This window comes from Cryptomeria japonica, chromosome 11, assembly GCF_030272615.1.
Source record: "Cryptomeria japonica chromosome 11, Sugi_1.0, whole genome shotgun sequence".
In the NCBI taxonomy this organism is placed as follows: domain Eukaryota; kingdom Viridiplantae; phylum Streptophyta; class Pinopsida; order Cupressales; family Cupressaceae; genus Cryptomeria; species Cryptomeria japonica.
Window position 1 is genome coordinate 231,146,686 of NC_081415.1, and position 20,652 is coordinate 231,167,337.

General features: G+C 36.1%; 1 protein-coding gene across 1 annotated transcript; it reads right to left on the reverse strand.

Annotated features, from left to right (window-relative positions):
- Positions 1-284: 284 nt before the first annotated feature.
- Positions 285-2,083, reverse strand: LOC131860152 (uncharacterized). The gene is made up of 2 exons (XM_059214527.1): positions 2,056-2,083; positions 285-685 (listed from the first exon to the last, which is right to left on the reverse strand). Exons 1-2 carry the CDS (start codon positions 2,081-2,083, stop codon positions 285-287), a joined length of 429 nt encoding a protein of 142 aa, XP_059070510.1.
- Between the last annotated feature and the right edge of the window lie 18,569 nt (positions 2,084-20,652).

Here is a 20,652-nt window from a genome sequence, read left to right on the forward strand (position 1 = left end):
GATCAATCATAGGGAAAAACCCAAGGAAAGTGTACCAAAAAATTATAGTAGCATACACTTGACTCTTAGTAGCCATGATGGTAGTCCACCTCAGTAGACCGTTGGTGTTAGTCATCAAAGTGTTGCACTTATTTAAATTTGAAAAATAATTCCTCCGGAGGCCCCATAAAGGCAAGAGGAGAATGTAGTAGAGACCAAAGGAGAGCTTAATCATGAGGAGTAAGCTTAGTGCACTCTCCCTTCAGGAGGGAGTTAACATTAGGAGGCAAAGAGTGGGGATTCCTCTAGCATTTTAGGCTCGAATCCATTAATCCGAGTGTTGCAAGAACATTGACAACCCCATTTCCTTCTTTATAGATATGCATGATGCAGAAGGAGTCAAGCCCTAAAATGAGTCTAATAATATCTCTGGCGATTCCTTCAATCAACTTATTGAGTTTGTCCTGCGTTGTGACAGCATCAATTATAAGCTTAGAGTCCCCCTCAATGTCCATAGCCCTTATGCCCATGGAGAGGGTGAAATGGACCACCCAAGCCAAGTCCATGGCTTCTGCTTGATTGCTGGAGTGACCATTCAAGTTCCTCATATAGGTTGCAACCAGGGACCCATTATGAGTTTTAATGACACTACCACCTACAGCCAGGCCCTGTCTAGCAGCCCCATCAAAGTTGAGTTTGAAGCAACCTGGGATCAGGTGGTCCAATTAGCATTATATCTCAAGAGATGCTTGGAGCTGTCAATGTGGGAAAAGGAGCTAGGAAGATCCCAACAGTGAGAAATCTCCCAAACCTTGTTGGAAGGGGGGTTAGGATGCTTTTGGACCTAGTGACCGAGATATTTTCCAAGATGAGCTTAAGGAAACATGCAAAGACACTTTCAGGAGAGGCCTCCTTATCCCGAAATATCTTGTTGTTCCTCTCCTTCCAAATTCTCCAGGAGAGGTGAGGAGGGATTTGTCTCCAAAGCTAGTGGACCAAGGGTTTGGAAGTGGGGCCTCTCCACTCATACATCGAATGTATCAAATTTTCATTCATAGTCTAGAAAAGGTTGAGCTTACTACAAACCATCCCCCAAAGGGCTTTAGCAAAGGCACACTGGAGGAAAAATGGGGAGGATTTCCATATCAATTTTGCAAAGAACACATCTATTAGGGAACTGAAATCCACGCTTAGCCAAGTTATCTAGAGTGATGATTTTGTTGTGCAGAGTAGTCCACCAGAAGAAATTTATCTTGGAAATAAGTTGAGGATTCCAAACTTCATTCCACTTAACTAGAGGGATAGGGTCTCGTAGCATGCTATGATAGGAAGTCTTAACAGAGTATTCCCTAGTGGGGTTCCATTTCTAAATAAATTTATCCTCTCTAGGAAAGAGTGGGAGTCTTATCCTACCCATAAAATTCTATAATTCCATGGCAACAGGCAACAGGAGCGACTGATCAAAACAATAATAAGAAATAGCCTTCCAAGTGTTGTTGAAGAAATAAATGGAGACTGTGACACCAAAGAAACCCTTGGCAACATCTTAAATCCTTCTAAGAAAGGGGGCAGAAATCAAAGGCTTTTACCCAAGCCAATAATCTTCCTAGAATAAAATCTTTCTTCCATTACCAATGAGCCACTTTATACCCTAGGATATGGGCTCTCTATAGTTGAGAATATTATTCCATATTTTGGACCCTCTAGGGAGTCCCTCTTCATTCAAAAAAGAGATAAATCTACCTTGGCCAAGGTATTTAGCCCTCGTTATATGACCCCAGTCCAAGTCCTTGTGGATTACCTTCTAGGATATTTTAGTCATTAGAGCCCTATTGAAGTGGGTTATTTTGCAGATTCCCAAGCCCCCCTTCAATTTTGAATAGCAGACTTTGTCTCGGCTAACAAGAGAAAGACTTCTTTTTTATTCCATTCTTGTCTAAAGGAAATTTATTTGGATATTTTCCATCTTGTCAGTCATGGTGGTAGAAATTTTTAAAAGGGAGAGGAAGTACACCGGAATTCCCTGTAGAGAAGAGGCCAGCAGCTGAAGCTTCCCTACGCTACTAAAAAACCTACCTTTCCATCCTGCCAGCTTTCTCTGCATTCTGTAAAGAATAGAAACCCAAAAGGAATTGGAGACATCCTTGATAGTAAGTGGTAACCCAAGGTAAGTGCTAGGGAGTGAGGCAACCGAGGATCCCTTGAATTTTAGCTTGAAGTTTATTCTTCGTGTGAAAAAAATAGATGTTATTTTTATCATAATTAATGTGCTATCCCAAGGCATTCACATAAAGGTTGAGGAAGGACTTCCAACCCTTAGCCTCAACCACTGAAGAAATCCCAAAAAGAATGGTGTCATCAACAAACTACTATAGAACAATAGGGGGAACCATGGAAGCAGGTTTAATTCCCTTGAGGACTTCTCTATTAATGAGGGAGCTGATTTTTTTCCTAAAATCTCTACTAGAATAATTAAGAGGTAGGGCGATAGAGGCTCACCCTGATGAAGACCCCTGGACATCCTGAAGGACTCCTGAGGTAATCCATTCATGAGGACAGAATAATTGACAATAGTTATGCATTACCTAATGACGTTAAGAAACTTCCCCCCCAACACCTAACTTTTGCAAGACTTCAAAAAGAAAGCTCCAATTTACTCTATCATAAGCCTTAGAGATATCAAGCTTCAAAACCATACAAGGTTTATGACTCCTATCCATAAAGTGGATGACTTCATGAGTGGAGATGACAACATCCAAAATTTGTCTACCTGGGACAAACCCCTTCTAACATGGTCTAATCAGAGAATCCAAGAAGAGTTTAAGCCCATTCACCAAGACTTTAGTTAAGATCTTGTAGAGAGTGTTACAGAGGATAATAAGCCAAAAGTCTCTTAGGAGGGTCGATTCCTAAATTTTAGGAACTAGAGCAATGAAAGTGTTGTTTAACTTCTTGAGCAGTTTACTAGATATGAAGAAGTCCTTAGTAGAAAGAACCACATTAGCACCAACCACATCCTAAAAGTCCTAGAAGAAAGATAGAGGGAAGCCATTCGGGCCCAAAGCTTTGAAATCCCCCATAGAAAACACATCATTCCTCTCCTCATCATCAATAATCGAGGACATAATAAGATCATTGTCTTCCTTAGTGAGGGGACAAGGAAGGAAATGAAGGAGGTTCTCATCCAAGTCTGGGTCCCTAGTCCTGCAATCCTCCCTGAACAAAGAAGAGAAGTAGTAAGTAGCCTGGTTTCCAAGACTAGCTTTTTCCTTGACATATTGATTCTGATCATTTCTTAAACAAGAGATGTGGTTTCTTCTCCTATGGATGCTAGCTGATTTGTGGGAGAAAGTTATATTTTTATCTCCTTTTAACCATTGGACTCATTATTTCTATTTCTAAAACAAATCCTCCCTAATTGAGTCCTCCTTCAATTTCCTTCTTAGATTCACCTCTTCATGATGGGAAGCTTCGAGGAGATCCCCTTTGTCAATTTGCTCCTGAATGGCTACAAATTTGGTGTTGAGCTTATTTTTCTAAACAAAAATATCACTGAAGGTGTTTTTGTTCCATCCATGAACATTTCTTCTAATTAAGTCTAATTTCTAAGCAGCCTGATACATAGGTGTGCCATAGATATGAGTGTTCCACCAACTTTTGATATAATTTTTGAACTCGGGGTGAGTATGCCACATGACTTTATATCAAAAGGGGTATCTTTTCCTGACACGTTGAGAAGAGATCATAAGAAGAAAGGATTATGGTCAAAAACCATTTTGGAAATGGCAAAGAGCTTCACATTAAAACTGATATCCCAATTGCCAGAGATGAGGAATTGGTCCAACCTAACCTAGATGCGGTCATTACCTTTTCTAAGATTGGACTAGGTGAATCTGTGTCTAATCAAGTCTACATCATGTAAACCATTCCTTTTTATGAAGTCCACCAAATTGGTCATGTTGTTAGAGTACTCCTAAAGTCCTCTCAGTTTTTCAAAGGGAAAGAGGGGGGAATTAAAATCCTCTGCAATCATCCAATGGGCATTGATATCATTCTATAGAAGGTAGGAATTCTCTTTCCAAAGAGAGAGACAACCCAATCTAATGTTAGGGGTGTAAACATTTATTAGGAACCAAGATCCTAGGGCAAAAGAGAACATGGAAACAATAAAGTTGGTCGAGGAAGAGATCAAGCTGTCAAAAACACTGTGAGGGGTCCCACATAGTAACCAAACCACTAGAGGCCCCAATGGAATCACTAATAAAAAATTGAGAACCTAGCCAAATTTTACCAACAATAATAGCAAAGGATGCTTCATTCATTTTGACCTTCTGAAGAAGAAGGGCCTCAATTTTGTTTTCAAAAATACAATTCTTCAGGGCGTATTTCTTATGAGGGTTGTACCCCTCATATTCCATGATAGAACCTTCATTTCTTACCTTTGATGGATGTTTCCAATTTTTTTTGTCTTCCATTGGTGACTTCCCTTGCTGCTTCCATTCGCTGAGAGATTATATGTGATGGTTGGCCCATCTTTGGGTCAATCCCAAAACCAGTCTTCCCATTACTTGTCTTATGCCTTTGTGTGATCCAACCCTCATCTTCAGGGCATTGACAACCACTAGAGGAAGCTCCAAGAGAGGAGAGCCTCATATCGGGAGGTCTAGAGGACCTATTAAGCTTGAAGGATGATTCAAGAGGAAAGTCTTGGGGGGGTCCCAACAGATATAGGAGCAATCGGGGTTGAGGAACCATCCACAATCTCTCCATCCTCCAAAGGAGTTAGCCCCTTCAAGGGGGTGGAGACCAATATCTCTGAAGAACAGAGTCCATTAGTCACTAAAGAAGCTTTATAAGGGGTCAATCTGTCATCTAAATTTGGTAACCTATCAATCACCTTGGGAGGTGAGCTTAGAAGTTTATTCATACTCTCCATAAAGGGGTAGTCATCACACTCAATCCTAGGGTACATTGTGGAAGCAAAAACTTTACTAGACTCCTCATTAATCGTAGGATGTTTGATCTTGAGGGGATTAGGGTCCTGAGCTTTACACTTGGAGATGATATGACCCACCTTGTGACATTTTTGACAGAAGAGGGTAGCATTTTCATAGACCAATGCCCGAGTCTAGCTTCCCAAATTAGACATAAGTGTAATGAAGTTAGGAAGGTTCTTACTGACCATTTCTTGAACGCAAAAAGGCACATAAAATAATCTGGATTTGGTTCTAGTGATCTCATCTACACCCATAAAGTTCCTGAAGGTGTTACCAATCCAATGGAAGATAGATTCATCTCAATATTCAAGTGGGAGTCTAGGAAGGCGAACCCAAATTAGATAAAATTTATGAAGGTCAGGAGCCAAGCCAAAACTAGCCTTCCACCTACTAAGGGATAGGTTGTATTTACCATAGGTCCAGCAGCCAGATAGTAACATGGAAACATCCTCTTCAAAATTAAATTTGAAAAGGAAAAGAGCCCTAGGCATAGCACTAACAGAGACACTCCCCTTTAGTTTCCATTTGTTTGAAACCAATTTCCTAACCATCTCGATAGTGGGACGGAGACAAAAGAATTTCCCCACCAGAGTGTTATTCATGTTGAGAAGAATAGGATCCATTACTTTGTCAGGGAGCTCAATTGTCATTCCTTCTTTTGCTTGTGTACAAATAGGGATCAAGTTGGGGTCCACCTCCCCTAGATAATTTCCAACTAATGCATTTATCCAGCCTTTGATAGTTGTTCTTGTTAGGATAACTGGTGGACAACTAAGAGGGGGGGTGAATCAGTTGTCAACATATTATAAAAATTTAAGCATACAAAACCTTTTACTTGAATGCATAAACCAAATACTGTAATAGCATATATAACAATTAAGCATAAACATAACTCACAGAATAATTACCAACCATCCATAACACATAACACCATGATTTGTACATAGAAAACCTGGTAAAGGGAAAAACCATGGTGGGAAGCCTACTCATAGTCAAATAATACTTCTATAGTAAGTATGTGATTACAATAAGAGGGACCTGCACATACATAAAGGCTAGTAGCCTAGAGCACACTGCTCATCACAAAAGGAACCTCACTAACTACAAAATAAATCTAGACTACAATCTGAAAAGATGAATGAACTGTAAGAATAGCATCTCGTATGCTTGAGTATAGTTCTGGTTAAGATCAATACTGGAGGTCTTAAACCTCTTTCACAAACCCAATTCGATCACCTATGATTCAAAATCTTTGCATATGATTACAACTTTATTCGCACATAGATAATCCCATAACCTTGACCCTCCATGATCTAAAAAGAGATCTTACACCATATTTATACCAACTTGGGACCTAAACAATTAGGTTGGCCACCTAAAATATAATACAATAGATCTGTTACATAATCCCATGAACCAATGATAAACCAAGTCGGCCTAAGACTGAAACAACATAAACCAAACAATAAATCCAATTGGTAATGCATCGGGAGCATCAACCAACACGTTAAATAAATCGGTCCATAGCCTAGTAGAATAACACCAGACCCAAAATAGGTTGCCATAAGCCAAATGAAACACCACAAACAACTAGAACACAGACATGATAATCATTAGCATCTCGATAACCTCCTAGAAGCCGCACCAACACCACTTGTCGGATTCATTAAAATATCTTCAACAAAGCGATGTTGGTAAAACCCTTATTGGTAACCAAAAGGCTTACTAGAACATATGATAGCATCTAGATCATCAAATCCCAAACCAATTGAATTTGATACACATCGGGAACACATGAATAACCAATCCAAACCAATTCCAACAGCCAAACCACAACCAGAGACAAATCTCCAAATCAACATCAAAGACCATCCACTCTATTGGAAGTTGATAGATAGAAAAACAACTAGTGTTGACATCAATGCAACACATAATCAATTCCTCCAAATTTCCAACAATCTCCCCCTTTGGCATTGATGGCAATACTAGATGTGAAAAACATCCAAGTACCAAGAAGTGCCAAACAATTTTCCCCCAAAGGAAGACATCCAACAATCTCCCATAATGATATGTCAATGAAGTTTTGAACCAATAGACCAAACTCCCCATGTGAATGATATCCCTGTTACGCTATGTTTTTCACATATATATCTCTCCCCCTCTGACATCAATGCCAAAAATCTGACATAAACACTAAAAACATAAAACCTCTTAACCACACAACTAACTACTCCCCCTGAGTAGTAGCACCAACACATCAATTCAGAATGAATAATAGAACTAAAAAATACATACCACACTGATGCCAATCAACATCACTCACTCAAGTCTCTATCGGAGGGGCATAAACTCCCAATATGTCTTTGAAGTACTCAAATGATTCCTTAGGTAAAGGTTTAGTGAAGATATTTTCAATCTACTATTTAGTGTTCACATAAACCAGTATTACTTCATTTTCTCCCACCTTCTCCTTCAAAAAATTATACTTGATAGAAATGTGCTTAGTCTTAGAATGAAATACTAGATTCTTTGATATGTCAATACTAGCAGAGTTATCACAATAAATAACTACTGGTTCATTGAAATCTTCCCTTATATCCTTCAATATTTTCTTCATCCACATGTGTACAGTTAGTAGCAGCAACAACATACTTAGCTTCAATAGTAGATAAAGAAGTATATGATTGTTTCTTGTTGATCCATGAAACAAGTTTCTTTCCAAGAAAGAAATATGCACTAGATGTGCTCTTCCAATCATCAACATCTCCTTCCCAATCAACATCTGTATATGCACATAGTGTAAAGTCATCATTTTTAGGATACCACAAACCATACTCAGTTGTTCCTTGCAAATACCTAAAAATCCTTTTCACCGCACTCTCATGAATCTCTCTAGGATAACTCTGATATCTTGATACAATACAAATTGTATTCATTATATCCAGTCTAGTCTGAGTCAGATATAAAAAACCTCCAATCATAGATTTATACCTTGTAGGATTTATCAGAACTGATGCATCATTGTTTGTTAATTTCTCACTTATAACCATAGGGGTACCAACTGGTTTGGAATTTTCCATACCAAATTTCTTCAACAACTCTCTAGCATACTTAGTTTGACAAATGAAAATACCTTTATCATTTTGAGTAATCTACAAACCTAATAAAAATTTCATCTCCCCAATCATAGACATCTCAAATTCATTCTTCATATTTTCATAGAATTCCATACATAACTTATCCTCACCTCCAAATATGATATCATCAACAAAGACTTCAACAATCAATGTGTCATCATCAGTGATGTTATAATATAAGTTACTATCAGCATTACCTTTAGTGAAACTGAGCTTCAAAAGATATTTGTCCAATCTAGCATACCAAGCTCTAGGGGCTCTTTTCAATCCATATAAAGCTTTCCTTAACCTGCAAACCATGTTTTTATCATCTGAAAGTGAAAATCCATCAGGTTGCTCAATGTAAAATTCCTCTTCAAGATCTCCATTCAAAAATGCACACTTAACATCCATTTGATAAACCTTGTATTTCTTATGGGCATCATAAGCAAGAAATAATCTCATAGCTTCAATCCTAGTTACCGGAGCAAAAGTCTCATCATAATCAATTCCTTCCTTCTAAGAATATCCTTTACATACCAATCTAGCCTTATTCCTCACAACTTGTCCATCCTCAATCAATTTATTCCTAAAAACCACTTAGTTCCAATGACATTCTTATTTTTAGGCCAGGGAACTAAAGTCCATGTGTTGTTCTTCTCAATCTAATCTAATTCCTCTTCCATAGCTTTCATCCAACATTCATCTTTACAAGCTTCCATAATTGATGTCGGTTCAACTTGAGAAATTAAACATACCTCATCAGTTGCCAACCTTCTCCTTGTCATTACTCATTTGTTCTTGTCTTCAATGATCTGATCTTCTGAATGATTTAACCTTACATACCTAGGAGTCTTCTGACTTTTTGTTTCTCTGCTTTGATCTTCAGTTACAGTTGATTTTTCTGATACTTCCAGGGTAACCGGTTTAACATTTTGTTCTAGTACAGGTGTTACCAGTTCAGTTATGATCATCTCCACTTCCGGTTCTCTCTCATAAGTTCTAATTTGACCTTTGTACAGCTCATCCACTTTGACATTAGCACTCTCCACAATTCTCTGCAATATTTTGTTATAACATCTATATGCTTTGCTTTCATTAGAATAACCAATAAATATCCCTTCATCACATCTAGGATCAAAATTTCCAATTAAATAATCTCTTTTGATATAGCATTTACTACCAAATATTTTGGAATACTTAACTATAGGTGTATGACGAAACCATAACTCATAAGGTAAATTACTAGTGTCTAATTTGATATGAACTATGTTAAATATGTATACCATCATGCTCGCACCTTCTATCCAATAGATATGAGGCAAATTAGCTTCCATCATCATAGTTTTGGCTGCATCCAAGATAGTTATGTTTTTGTTTCCATAACACCATTCTACTGAGGTGTTTGGGGTGCAGACAACTGTCTCCTTATCCCATGCTTCTCACAATAACTGTTAAATTTTCTAGATGTGAATTCACCACCCTGATCTGACCTTAAGCATTTAATCTTCAATCCTGTCTTTGTCTTAACTTTAGCTTTAAAGATCTTAAACTTTTTAAAAGCTTCAGATTTATCCCTTAAAATGGTAACCCACATCATTCTAGAATAGTCATCATTGATTAGCATGAAATATCTATCACGCTAAAAACTCTTTATTCTAGCAGGACCACACAATCAGTATGAATAAAATCAAGAAAATCATTAGATTTGTCTTGTATACTCTTAGAAGAAGTTCTAACTTGCTTTCTCATTTGACATTCCTTACATACCAGATTATAAGGCTTCACAATCTTAGGTATATCTCTAACAGCCTTAATTGAATTTATCTTTACAATGCAATCAAAATTCACATGACACAGCCTCTTATGCCATAGCCAACTCTCATCAACTTGTATAATTAAACATGTCTTCTCACTGGAGTTCAAAAGAAAGATGTTACCTTTAGTCTCTATACCGGTTGCAATCTCCAATCTAGATCTATTAATGATTTTATATTTTCCATCCTTGAACTGTAATTGAAATCCCTTATCCACCAACTGTCCTACACTCAAAAGATTATGCCTTAAACCTTCAACATAATAAACATTATCAGTGTTATTCTTACCATCCAATGATATAGTTCCTCTTGCTCTGATCATACATGCTTTACCATCTCTAAATCTAACCATACCACCATCAAACTCTTGCAATGATAAAAGCTTCCTTTTATCTCCAATCATATGATGTGAACATCCACTATCTATCACCCATTCATCCTTGTCTTCAATTTTAGAAGCAAGGGCCTTTTCCTCATTTTGAATAATAGGTGTCAGAGCATCTTCCTTGATAGCCAAAAATACCCATTCCTTTCCACTACCAGATCCACTAGTTTAATTTTGTGTCGGTTCAACATCAGAATCAGTCACACCTTCCTCATCTGCATAGTAACATGATTTGTCTTTGTTTCTCATGTACTTATGCTTGTTCTGATAATCATGGTTAGGCCTAAAAGATCTTCTAGATTTCTCTTCAAATATTGAATTCCTTTTAGAACATCTAGATGTAAAATGACCTATATTATTACATGCAAAATGTTTAAAAGGTGATTTTCCTTCATACATACTATTGCACCTTTAGGTACTCTTCTAGAAAATAAGGCTTCAAGTTGCTCAAACTCGTCATCTTTTTTCTTCATTTCCTCTAGTTCCTTCACATATAAATCTCTCCAATCACTCTTGTCAGTTGATGATATAGATGTGTGAAAAGAAGATTCAATCTTTGCAGCTCCTTGAGGACCAAATTCTTCAAGCTCAAAAGAAGATAATTTTCCAAACAAAGTATCCATGTTAATAGAGGTTTTATCCATTGTTCTCAGCTCATTTATTGTAGTAGCCTTCATCTTGTAAGTTGGTGGCAAAGTTCTCAGTACTTTAGAAACAATCTCATCTTCACTTAGAGATTCACCACAACATTGAATTCCCATAACAATTTCATTAACTCTTTCCATAAAAGCAGTATCCTTTCATCTTCTTCCATCTTTAGATCCTCATACCTTACCTAGTAACCATCAAGTTTAGAAATTTTAACAATAGGGTCACCTTCATTCAGAGCCTCCAACTTATCCCATATAGCCTTCGCAAATGATTGATCAGAAAGTGCACTTAAGAGTGTTTGTCTATCTCTACAATCATTCTCAATGTTCTTATCCAAAGTTGTCAGAGGAGGATTGCTAGATGCTAGATTATGAGGAATATAGCCTTTCTCTGTGACCTCCCAAATCTCTTTCCCAATACATCTCAAATGAGTTTCCATATGAATCTTCCATACCTTGTAATTTGTCGAATCAAGCTTAGGGGTTTCTCTCCAGAAAACAGATGCACTTGAACTATTAGTTGCCATAGGATCTTCCTCAAGCAGTTAAGCTTCTACAGAGAGGACCAAGCTCTGATACCAATTGTTAGGATAATTGGTGGAAAACTGAGAGGGGGGTGAATCAGTTATCAACATAATATAAAACTTTAAGCATACAAAACCTTTAACTGAAATGTATAAACCAAATATTGGAATAGCATATATAAAAACTAAGCATAAACATAAATCACAGAACAATTACCAACCATAGATAACACATAACACTATTATTTGTACGTGGAAACCTTGGTAAAGGGAAAAACCATGGTGGGAAGGCTACCCACAGTCAAATAATACTTTTACATCAAGTATGTGATTATAATAAGAGGGGTCTACACATGCAAGAAGGCCAATAGCCTAGAGTGCATTGCTCATCACAAAAGGAGCCTCACTGACTACAAAATAAATCCACACTACAATCCGGAAAGATGACTGAACTACAAGAATAGCATCTCCTATGCCTAAGTATAGTTCCAGATAAGCACAATACCAGAGGTCTTAAACCTCTTTCACAAACCCAATTCGATCACCTATGATCGACCAAAATCTCTGTATATAATTACAACTTTATTCGCACACAGATAATCCCATAACCTTGACCCACTCCATGATCTACAAAGAGATCTTACACCATATTTATACCAACCCAGGACCTAAACAATTAGGCCAGCCACTTAAAAGATAATACAATAGATTTGTTACATAATGTTGCAAACCAATGATAAACCAAGTGGGCCTAATACCGAAACAACATAAACCAAACAATAAATCCAATTGGTAACATGTCGGGAGCATCAACCAACACGTTACATAAACTTACCCATAACCTAGCAGAATAACACTGGACCCCAAATAGGTCATCATAATCCAAATGAAACACCACAAACAACTAGAACACAAACATGATAATCATCACTATCCCAATAACCTCCTAGAAGCCGCACCAACACTACTTATCAGATTTATCAAAAGATCTTCAACAAAGCGTTGTCAGTAAAACCCTTACCAGTAACCAAAAGGCTTACTAGAACATATGATAGCATCTTGATCATCAAATCTCAAACCAACTGAATGTGATACACATCAGGAACATATGAATAACCAATCCAAACCAATTCCAACAGTCAAACCAAAACTGGAGACAAATCTCCAAATCAACATCAAAGACCAACCAGTCTACCGGAAGCCGATAGACAGCAAAACAGCTAGTGTTGACATCAATGCAACACATAATAAATTCCTCCAAATTGCCAACAGTTCTATCAACAGGGGTCCCTTTGTCCTTGCTTCCTTCAACTTAACCGGAATGGTGAGGGCCCCTCCAGGAGTGACATCCTTCAGAAGGGAAGAAGGCATAGTGACGGAAATTATCAGCACCACAAAGTCCGAAGGGGGTTAAGCTAGTGGGGGGAGATGGCCCCCACCCAATGAAGTCACCATGAATAGAAAGAGTTCAAATTTCAAAACCTTGCAGACCAAAAAAGTTATAGATCTATTTTATAGCTACAAAGGAGATATTGGATTGTATAATAATTTTTAATAATTAAATGATAATCTAGTAAACTATTGCAATTTGGAAATTAGAGTAGCTTCCAAACTTAGTTATTTATCTTATAAACATGGTATGTGAGATATTTAATTTAGTCTCAAAAATCATATGTCTATTAAGAAAGTGTAATATTTATCAAACACATTGTTAAGAAAGTGTAATATCCATGCTTAATTATAACATATTAAGCATTGGGGAGTAAAAGAAAATATGAAGATCTATATAATGAATTGTTGACCAAATTAATTATTTGGATTAAGGTGAATTCAATGAACCATTAAAATTTGAAGTGGGTATGTTGGGGAACACAAACAAATTACATCAATATTAGTCCTTCTCTTTATAAACCATTATATATCTCTGGATCAAGAAAACTTTATACATTCTACTTTTGTTATTCTTCTAATAACCCTGTGTAAATAACTTGCATGAACATAACTTAGGAAAGGGGGAATACCTAGATAATTTATATATCTGGGGCTAGGAATTGAGATGTTATTATTGAAGAGTAAAATTGTGTGTGTGTGTGTGTGTGTGTGCGCGCGTACATATGGAAAATTATTGTGGTTTTTCTTAGTTAAAATATGGGCATTACAAACATGAAGCATCCACTCAAGGCATTGGAGTTAAAAAATGGAGAAATAAAGGCAAAAAATGCAACAAAAAAATTGCAATAAGGAAATTAAATCCCAAAGTTGAAGGTATTCCATCTTTCCATTCTCAAATTGAAGGTACATCATCGTTCCCATCTCAAGTTGAAGGTACACCATCTTGTTAGCATTACATTATGTGTTGTCATTAAATTTCAAATCCTTTGGTCTAGATTAGGTCCGGATGGGGTATGATGAGCAAAAATGTTTGATTAAGGTATGTTGTGCATATTGGAGGTTTCCCAGTTTTACTAGATGAGTTTGATACCTCAACATATGTTACTCAGTATTGTCTTTGATTCCAGATTGATCTAGAGCTTGAGTACCATATCTTGAAATTGTGTAATATAGTGTGCGGATGTGTTTTGGGTTCAACTTTGGTGATGCATGTAGCATGTTCATATGTTTGATGAGGAACAATGTAATATGGTCTACTTCTCACTCATTCCCACCATAGAAATGTTTAGTGGAGACCTATTTTAGATCTATATCTTAGCTGACATTGAGAATTATGATTTTTGGAGATAGTATATGTAGGAGTATTCTTTGATGAGATCAGATATGGCTTTTTGTGTTGAATACATGCGAGATTAAAATAATTCAGTAGTTGTGTGAGTATAGTGTTGCGGATTGTTACTGGAAGCAGTTTTGACAGTGCTCATTGTGTTTTCATGATGGATTCTCTTTATCTTTCTTTCTTCTTCGGTAGTGAGCCTTTCAGGGCAGTGAGCACCACCTGCAATGAGCCATCCTTTGTAAAAATCACCTTAACCGATGTTTATATATTGAGAATTGGCATTCTCGGTGGTTTTTCCCTTCTTGGGTTTTCCACATAAATTCTAGTGTTTCTTGTGTCTGATATGTTTTGTGCATATGCTTTTATGTTTTGTTAATTCTATTAATTATTCTGGATCTATGGATTAAAGTTAAAAGAAAATTTTATTGTCAATTAATTCACCCCCATTCTTAGTTGCCTGGATATTCAACAATTGGCATCAAAGATTTGGTTCCTTGATATAGAGCTTAACTGCTTGAGGTAGATCCTGATCCAATAGCACACAATTATACATTCCTATCTTTGAAGGATCTGATTATAGCTTCTAGAAAGTGAAGATGAGAGGTTATTTGGTTTCTCTATGTTACAACACTTGGAAGGTTGTGGAGACTAAGTATGTTATACCGACAAATGGTCTTAACACTTCAGATGAGATTCAAGCTTATGAAGAAAATGAAAAAGCAAGGTATGCTATCTTTACTACATTATCAAAAACTAAATTGACTAAGGTTATATCTTTGAATACTAATCGTGAGGTTTGGTAGACAAAGACATCTATGAAGGGAATGAGAGAGTTAAGCTGACAAAGAGGTTAATAGCTAAGAGAAGATATGAAAACTTGAGGATGGAAGAAGGAGAAGACATTGTAAGCTATTTTGAGAAGGTTGATACAACAAAATCAGAGAACTTGGAGGCACCTTAAATGATGAAGATGTGATTGAAAAAATCCTAATGACATTACCGGTAAGCTACAGTGATAATATCTCAGTGATTAAAAAAAAATATGATCCAAAGAAGTTCACCAAAGAATATCTCTTTGGTACTCTGACTGCATTTGAATTAAGAAAGTTTGGAAAGGACAAAGACAAGTCAGAGATCACATTCAAGACATCTAAAGATAGTCCAGATGATGAAGAAATCCCAGATGAGGTGGAAGAGAACTTTGTGATAAAATTGAAGAAAGGCACTAGCAAGTTCAAAGGTATGTTACCCTTTAAATGTTTTAGATATGGAAAGCTTGGTCATATTGAAACTAGATATCTGAAAAAAGGGAACTAGACATAAATTTAGGGAAAATAAGGGAAAATTCAATAAGAAGGCATATTATGTTAAGGATGATGTTGGCATCTCAGATGATGAATCAGACTATGAGGATGGTGATTGTTTGTTTCTGATAGAAAAGAATGTTCCTAAGTTTTATATATCTAAGATTGTTGCTAATGCATTTCATGGTAGAAGAGATAAGAATAAATGGTTGACTGGTGGTGGATGTTCAAATCATATGACCGATGATAAAAGTAAATTCATAAAACTTGAAAGATATGATTGAGGCTCAATTAGATTTGGAGATGATCAGACAACACAAATTGTTGGTATTGGTTTAATTACTTTTGATGGAAAACATAACACTGACAATGTTTATTATGTGAAGGGTTTTCATCATAATCTCTTGAGTGTTGGATAGATGTGTGGAAATGGATACAATGTTATTTTTTCAGAACAATGGATGTGAAATCAGGAAGGAGTCCAAAATGGTCATTGTAGCTAAAAGAAGGACAAATAGAAATATGTACCAATTGGAATGAGCTACAAAGCATTGCTTGATATCACAACTTGATGATAGGTGGCTATGGAACTAGAGGATGTGTCATATCAATTTTGACAACTTGGTACAAATTAGTTCAAGGAGTGCAATAAGAGATTTGCCCAGATTGACTAAATAGGATAAAATCATCTACAAGGAATGTCAAGTAGGAAAGAAGACTAGAAGCACATACAGAGGAAAGGAGTACTTGTCCACCGAATTACTGGATTTGGTTCACATGGATCTTTGTGGTCTAACCCAGACAAGGAGCTTGCAAGGTGAGAGGTATTTCATGTTACTGATTGATGATTATTCTAGAATGACTTGGGTTGCAATTCTGAGAGAGAAATCTGAAGCATTAAAAAAGTTCAAGATATTAAAGGCAAATTTTGAAAATGAGGCTGATAGGAAAACTAAGTGTTTAAGGTCTAATAGAGGAGGAGAATTCATCTCATATGAGTTCAATGACTTCTATGAGAAACATGGCATCAAGAGATAGTTATCTTCCCCTTAGACACCATAGTAGAATAGTGTAGTTGAAAGAATGAACCAAACTATATAGGAGGCAACTAGAACCATGATAAAAGGAGCAGAGTTACTGTAATTTTATTGAAAAGAAGCAATTCATACAGTAGCATACACACTAAACAATATTTTTATCAAAGGAAGTATGGTAAGATATCTTATGAACTATGGTATGGTAGAATTTTGATAGTGAAGTATTTTAAAGTTTTTGGAAGCAAGTGTTATATCCAGAGAGATGAGGATAATCTTGGAAAATTTGACTAGCAGAGTAGATGAAGGCATATTCTTGGGTTATTCAATAAAGAGAAAAACATATCAAAATAACAAAATATTGAATAAGATTGTTGAAAGTGAAAGTGTAAAAGTTGATGAGAATACTTCAAAGGATTCAGAAATAGCAGCAGGATATGAATCAGATGAGTCTAGAGAAAAGGAAAAGAAAGAAGATTATGGGAGTGAAGAAAAGAATGATCAAGATGCTTCAACATCTGCATCCAAGACTCCAAGGTATGTCTAAAATAATCACTCAGTAGAAAAGATAATCAAAGACAAAAGCAAAGGTGTTATCACAAGAAGAAAAGCAACACAAGAACAAGTCTTGTTGTGTCTACTATATGAAACTGAGCCAAAGACAATGGAAGAAGCCTATAAAGATCAGAACTAGATGAAGGCAATGAAAGAGGAACTAGATTAGATTGAGAAAAATCAAACATGGGAATTAGTCAACAAATTGATAGACAAGAATGTGATTGGAACTAAATGGGTATTCCAGAACAAGCTAGATGAAGATGGAAAGGTTGTAGGAAATAAGGCAAGGGTGGTTTGCAAAGGATACACTCAAATTGATTTTGATGAAACTTATGCCCCAGTTGCAAGAATGGAGGAAATATGGATATTCCTAGCATTTGCAGCATTCAAGGAATTCAAAGTTTATCAGATGGATGTGAAATCAACATTCCTGAATGGAGAATTCAAGAAGAAGTTTACATTGAACAACCAAAAGGATTCAAGTTGAGATATGATCTGAATGTTGTTTGCAGACTGAAAAAGGTTGTGTATGGACTGAAACAAGCTCCTAGAGCTTGGTATGGGAGATTAGACAAGTATCTAACTAATCAAGGATTGCAGAAGGGTTCAGTGGATATCAATTTGTACTTCAAGACAGATTCAAGTAAAATTCTAATTGTGGAAGTGTATGTTGATGATATAATCTTTCGAGGAAATGATGACATGTACAGAAGATTTACTGATGAGATGCTGAAAGAATTTGAAATATCCATGATTGGTGAATTAAATTTCTTCATTGGATTGAAATTTAATCATAATGATAAAGAAATCTTCATTTCTCAGTCTAAGTATGTCAAAGAACTGTTAAAGAAATTTGGGCTAGAGAATTCTAAACCAGTATGTACACCTATGACTACTGGATGCAAGTTAACTAAAGATGATAAATCACCTAAGGCAAATGCAAGGCAATACAGATCAATGATTTGAGGATTGTTATATTTGACTACTACCAGACTAGATATATTGAAAGCAATATGTTTGGCACCAAGATTTCAACAAGAACTGAAAGAGACACATGTTGTGGTAGTAAAAAGGAATTTAAGATATCTTAAAGGCATAGAAGAGTTGGTTTGTGGTATCCCAATAGTTTAGATTTTACCCTCATAGCTTACATAGATGCAGACCAAGCTGAAAGTGTTTTTGATAGAAAAAGTACAAGTGGAGGAGCATTCTTCCTTGGCTCCCAGTTAGTTGTTTCGTCGAGCAAGAATAGAGACTCTATGTATCTATCTACAATAGAAGAAAAATTCATTGCAACATATTCTTGTTGCACTCAGATTCTATGGATGAAACAGACTTTGAAGGACATTAGTGTAAAGTTTGATGACCTTGTCTCAATCATGTGTGATAATACTAGTGCAATAAATATTTCAAAGAATCTAGTATAGCATTCTAGAACAAAGCATATATCTATTAGGTATCACTTTTTGAGGGAAAAAGTTTTAGATAATGAAGTCAAACTTGAGTATGTCCCTACAAAAGAGTAGATTGCAAACATATTCACTAAGGAGTTTTGCAAAGACACTTTTGAGTATCTTCGGAAGAAGCTAGGGGTATTACCCCTCCCCAGTTTGAACTAATGTGCATTGGTTCAGTGAGCAACCTGTACATTCTTTTTTTGACTGATGCTTATGTGCTTCTTCTCAGGGGGAGCAGGAGTGAGTTTCTCAAGGGGAGTCTTGTCCATCTTTGTCATTGTTGTCAAAGGGGGGGAGAGAGTTAATTTTGCATAATGATAATTTTTTGTGTTGTTGTTGATGTATGTTGCCATCAATGACAAAGGGGGAGATTGTGAGCATTACATTACGTGTTGTCATTGATGTCAAATCCTTTGGTTTAGATTAGGTCTAGATTGGTTATGATGAGCATAAATGTTTGATTAAGGTATATTGTGCGTATTGGAGGTTTCAAGGTTTTATTGGATGAGTTTGGTACCTCAGCAAATGTTACTCAATATTATCTTTGGGTTTGGATTGGTCTGGAGCTTGAGGACCGGATCTTGAAGTTGTGTAATATAGTGTATAGATGTTTTTTGGGTCTGTCTTTGGTGATATATATAGCATGTTGATATGTTCAATGAGGAACGATATAATATGGTCTACTTCTCATTCCTTCCCACCACCAAAATTTTTAGTGGAGACCTATTTTAGATCTTTATCTTAGCCGAAATTGAGAATTATGATTTATGGAGACAGTATATGTAGGAGTATGGTTTGATGAGATCAGATATGGCTTTTTGTGTTGAAGATGTGTGAGATTAAAAGAATCTATTAGTTGTGTGAGTATAGTGTTGTAGATTGTTATCGAAAGCAATTTTGGTAGTGTAGACTATGTTTTTATGGTGGATTCTCTTTATCTTTCTTTCTTCTTTAATAGTGATCCTTTTAGGGTAGTGAGCCCACTAGTAGTGAGCACATCGATAGTGAGCCTTTCAAGAGAGTGAGCCCACCTGCAGTGAGAACCTTAGCAGTGAGCCAACCTTTGTAAAAATCACCTTAACTGGTGTTTATATATTGAGAATTAGCATTCTCTATGGTTTTCCCTTCTTGGGGTTTCCACGTAAAATCTGGTGTTTCTTGTGTCTGATTTGTTTTGTGCATATGCTTTCATGTTTTGTTAATTCTATTAATTATTCTAGATCTGTGGATTAAAGTTAAAAGAAAATTTTATTATGAACTAATTCGCCCCCCCTCTCTATTGCCCAGATATTCAACAAATCTTTCCCATCTTAAGATGATATATAAGAAATTTGAAACATTGATACTGTTGAGAAGACCTCCTAGAATTTTTTATATTAAGTCTAAGTTTTTAATTGAAATTGATTAAAATATTTTAAAGTTAATGGTTGATAAGATTCTCAAATGTACATTTATAGGATTGAGTGAGATCCACTCTTTTGGAATCTCAAATATGGGTTCATGGGCTATTCATATGAGGTAGATGGTGTGCTTTCCTTCTCCATGTATAGATCAGGTTTGAAATGAGTGTGATTCAAAAGAGTGCATTGATGAATTTGTACAAGAAATTTAATCCCACTTGAGATGTATAGAATCCCAAGAATACTACATTTCACGGAGATGAAATTTTTTGACCATATATCATATCTAGTTCAACCAAGTATTATAGATGCATAAATTAATAAAACTCAATATTTTATCTTTTTTAGTAGTATATTTTTATTGTTGACTAAATTCATCTAATTAAATCCATAATTTTATTTATTTTTTGGCAAGGTGGCAATGCCACTTGATATATTTTATTAATAATAAATAATTTTTACAATATATTTAAAAACTGGTTCAAACTGAGCTCCCAGAGAAAAGAACCAGCAAGAAAAACTCTGGTCATTGCTCATCAACATGATTATAGAAGAGAAATAGTGAACAATCCTCTAGTTGAAGCTAGTTACAAAATAGAGATCAACAAAGGAGCATGCAGGCTCTTTTACACATAGGAGCATGCAAGCTCGTTCTACAGAATAGGAGCATGCAAGCTTATTTACAAAATAAGTTCCTTGG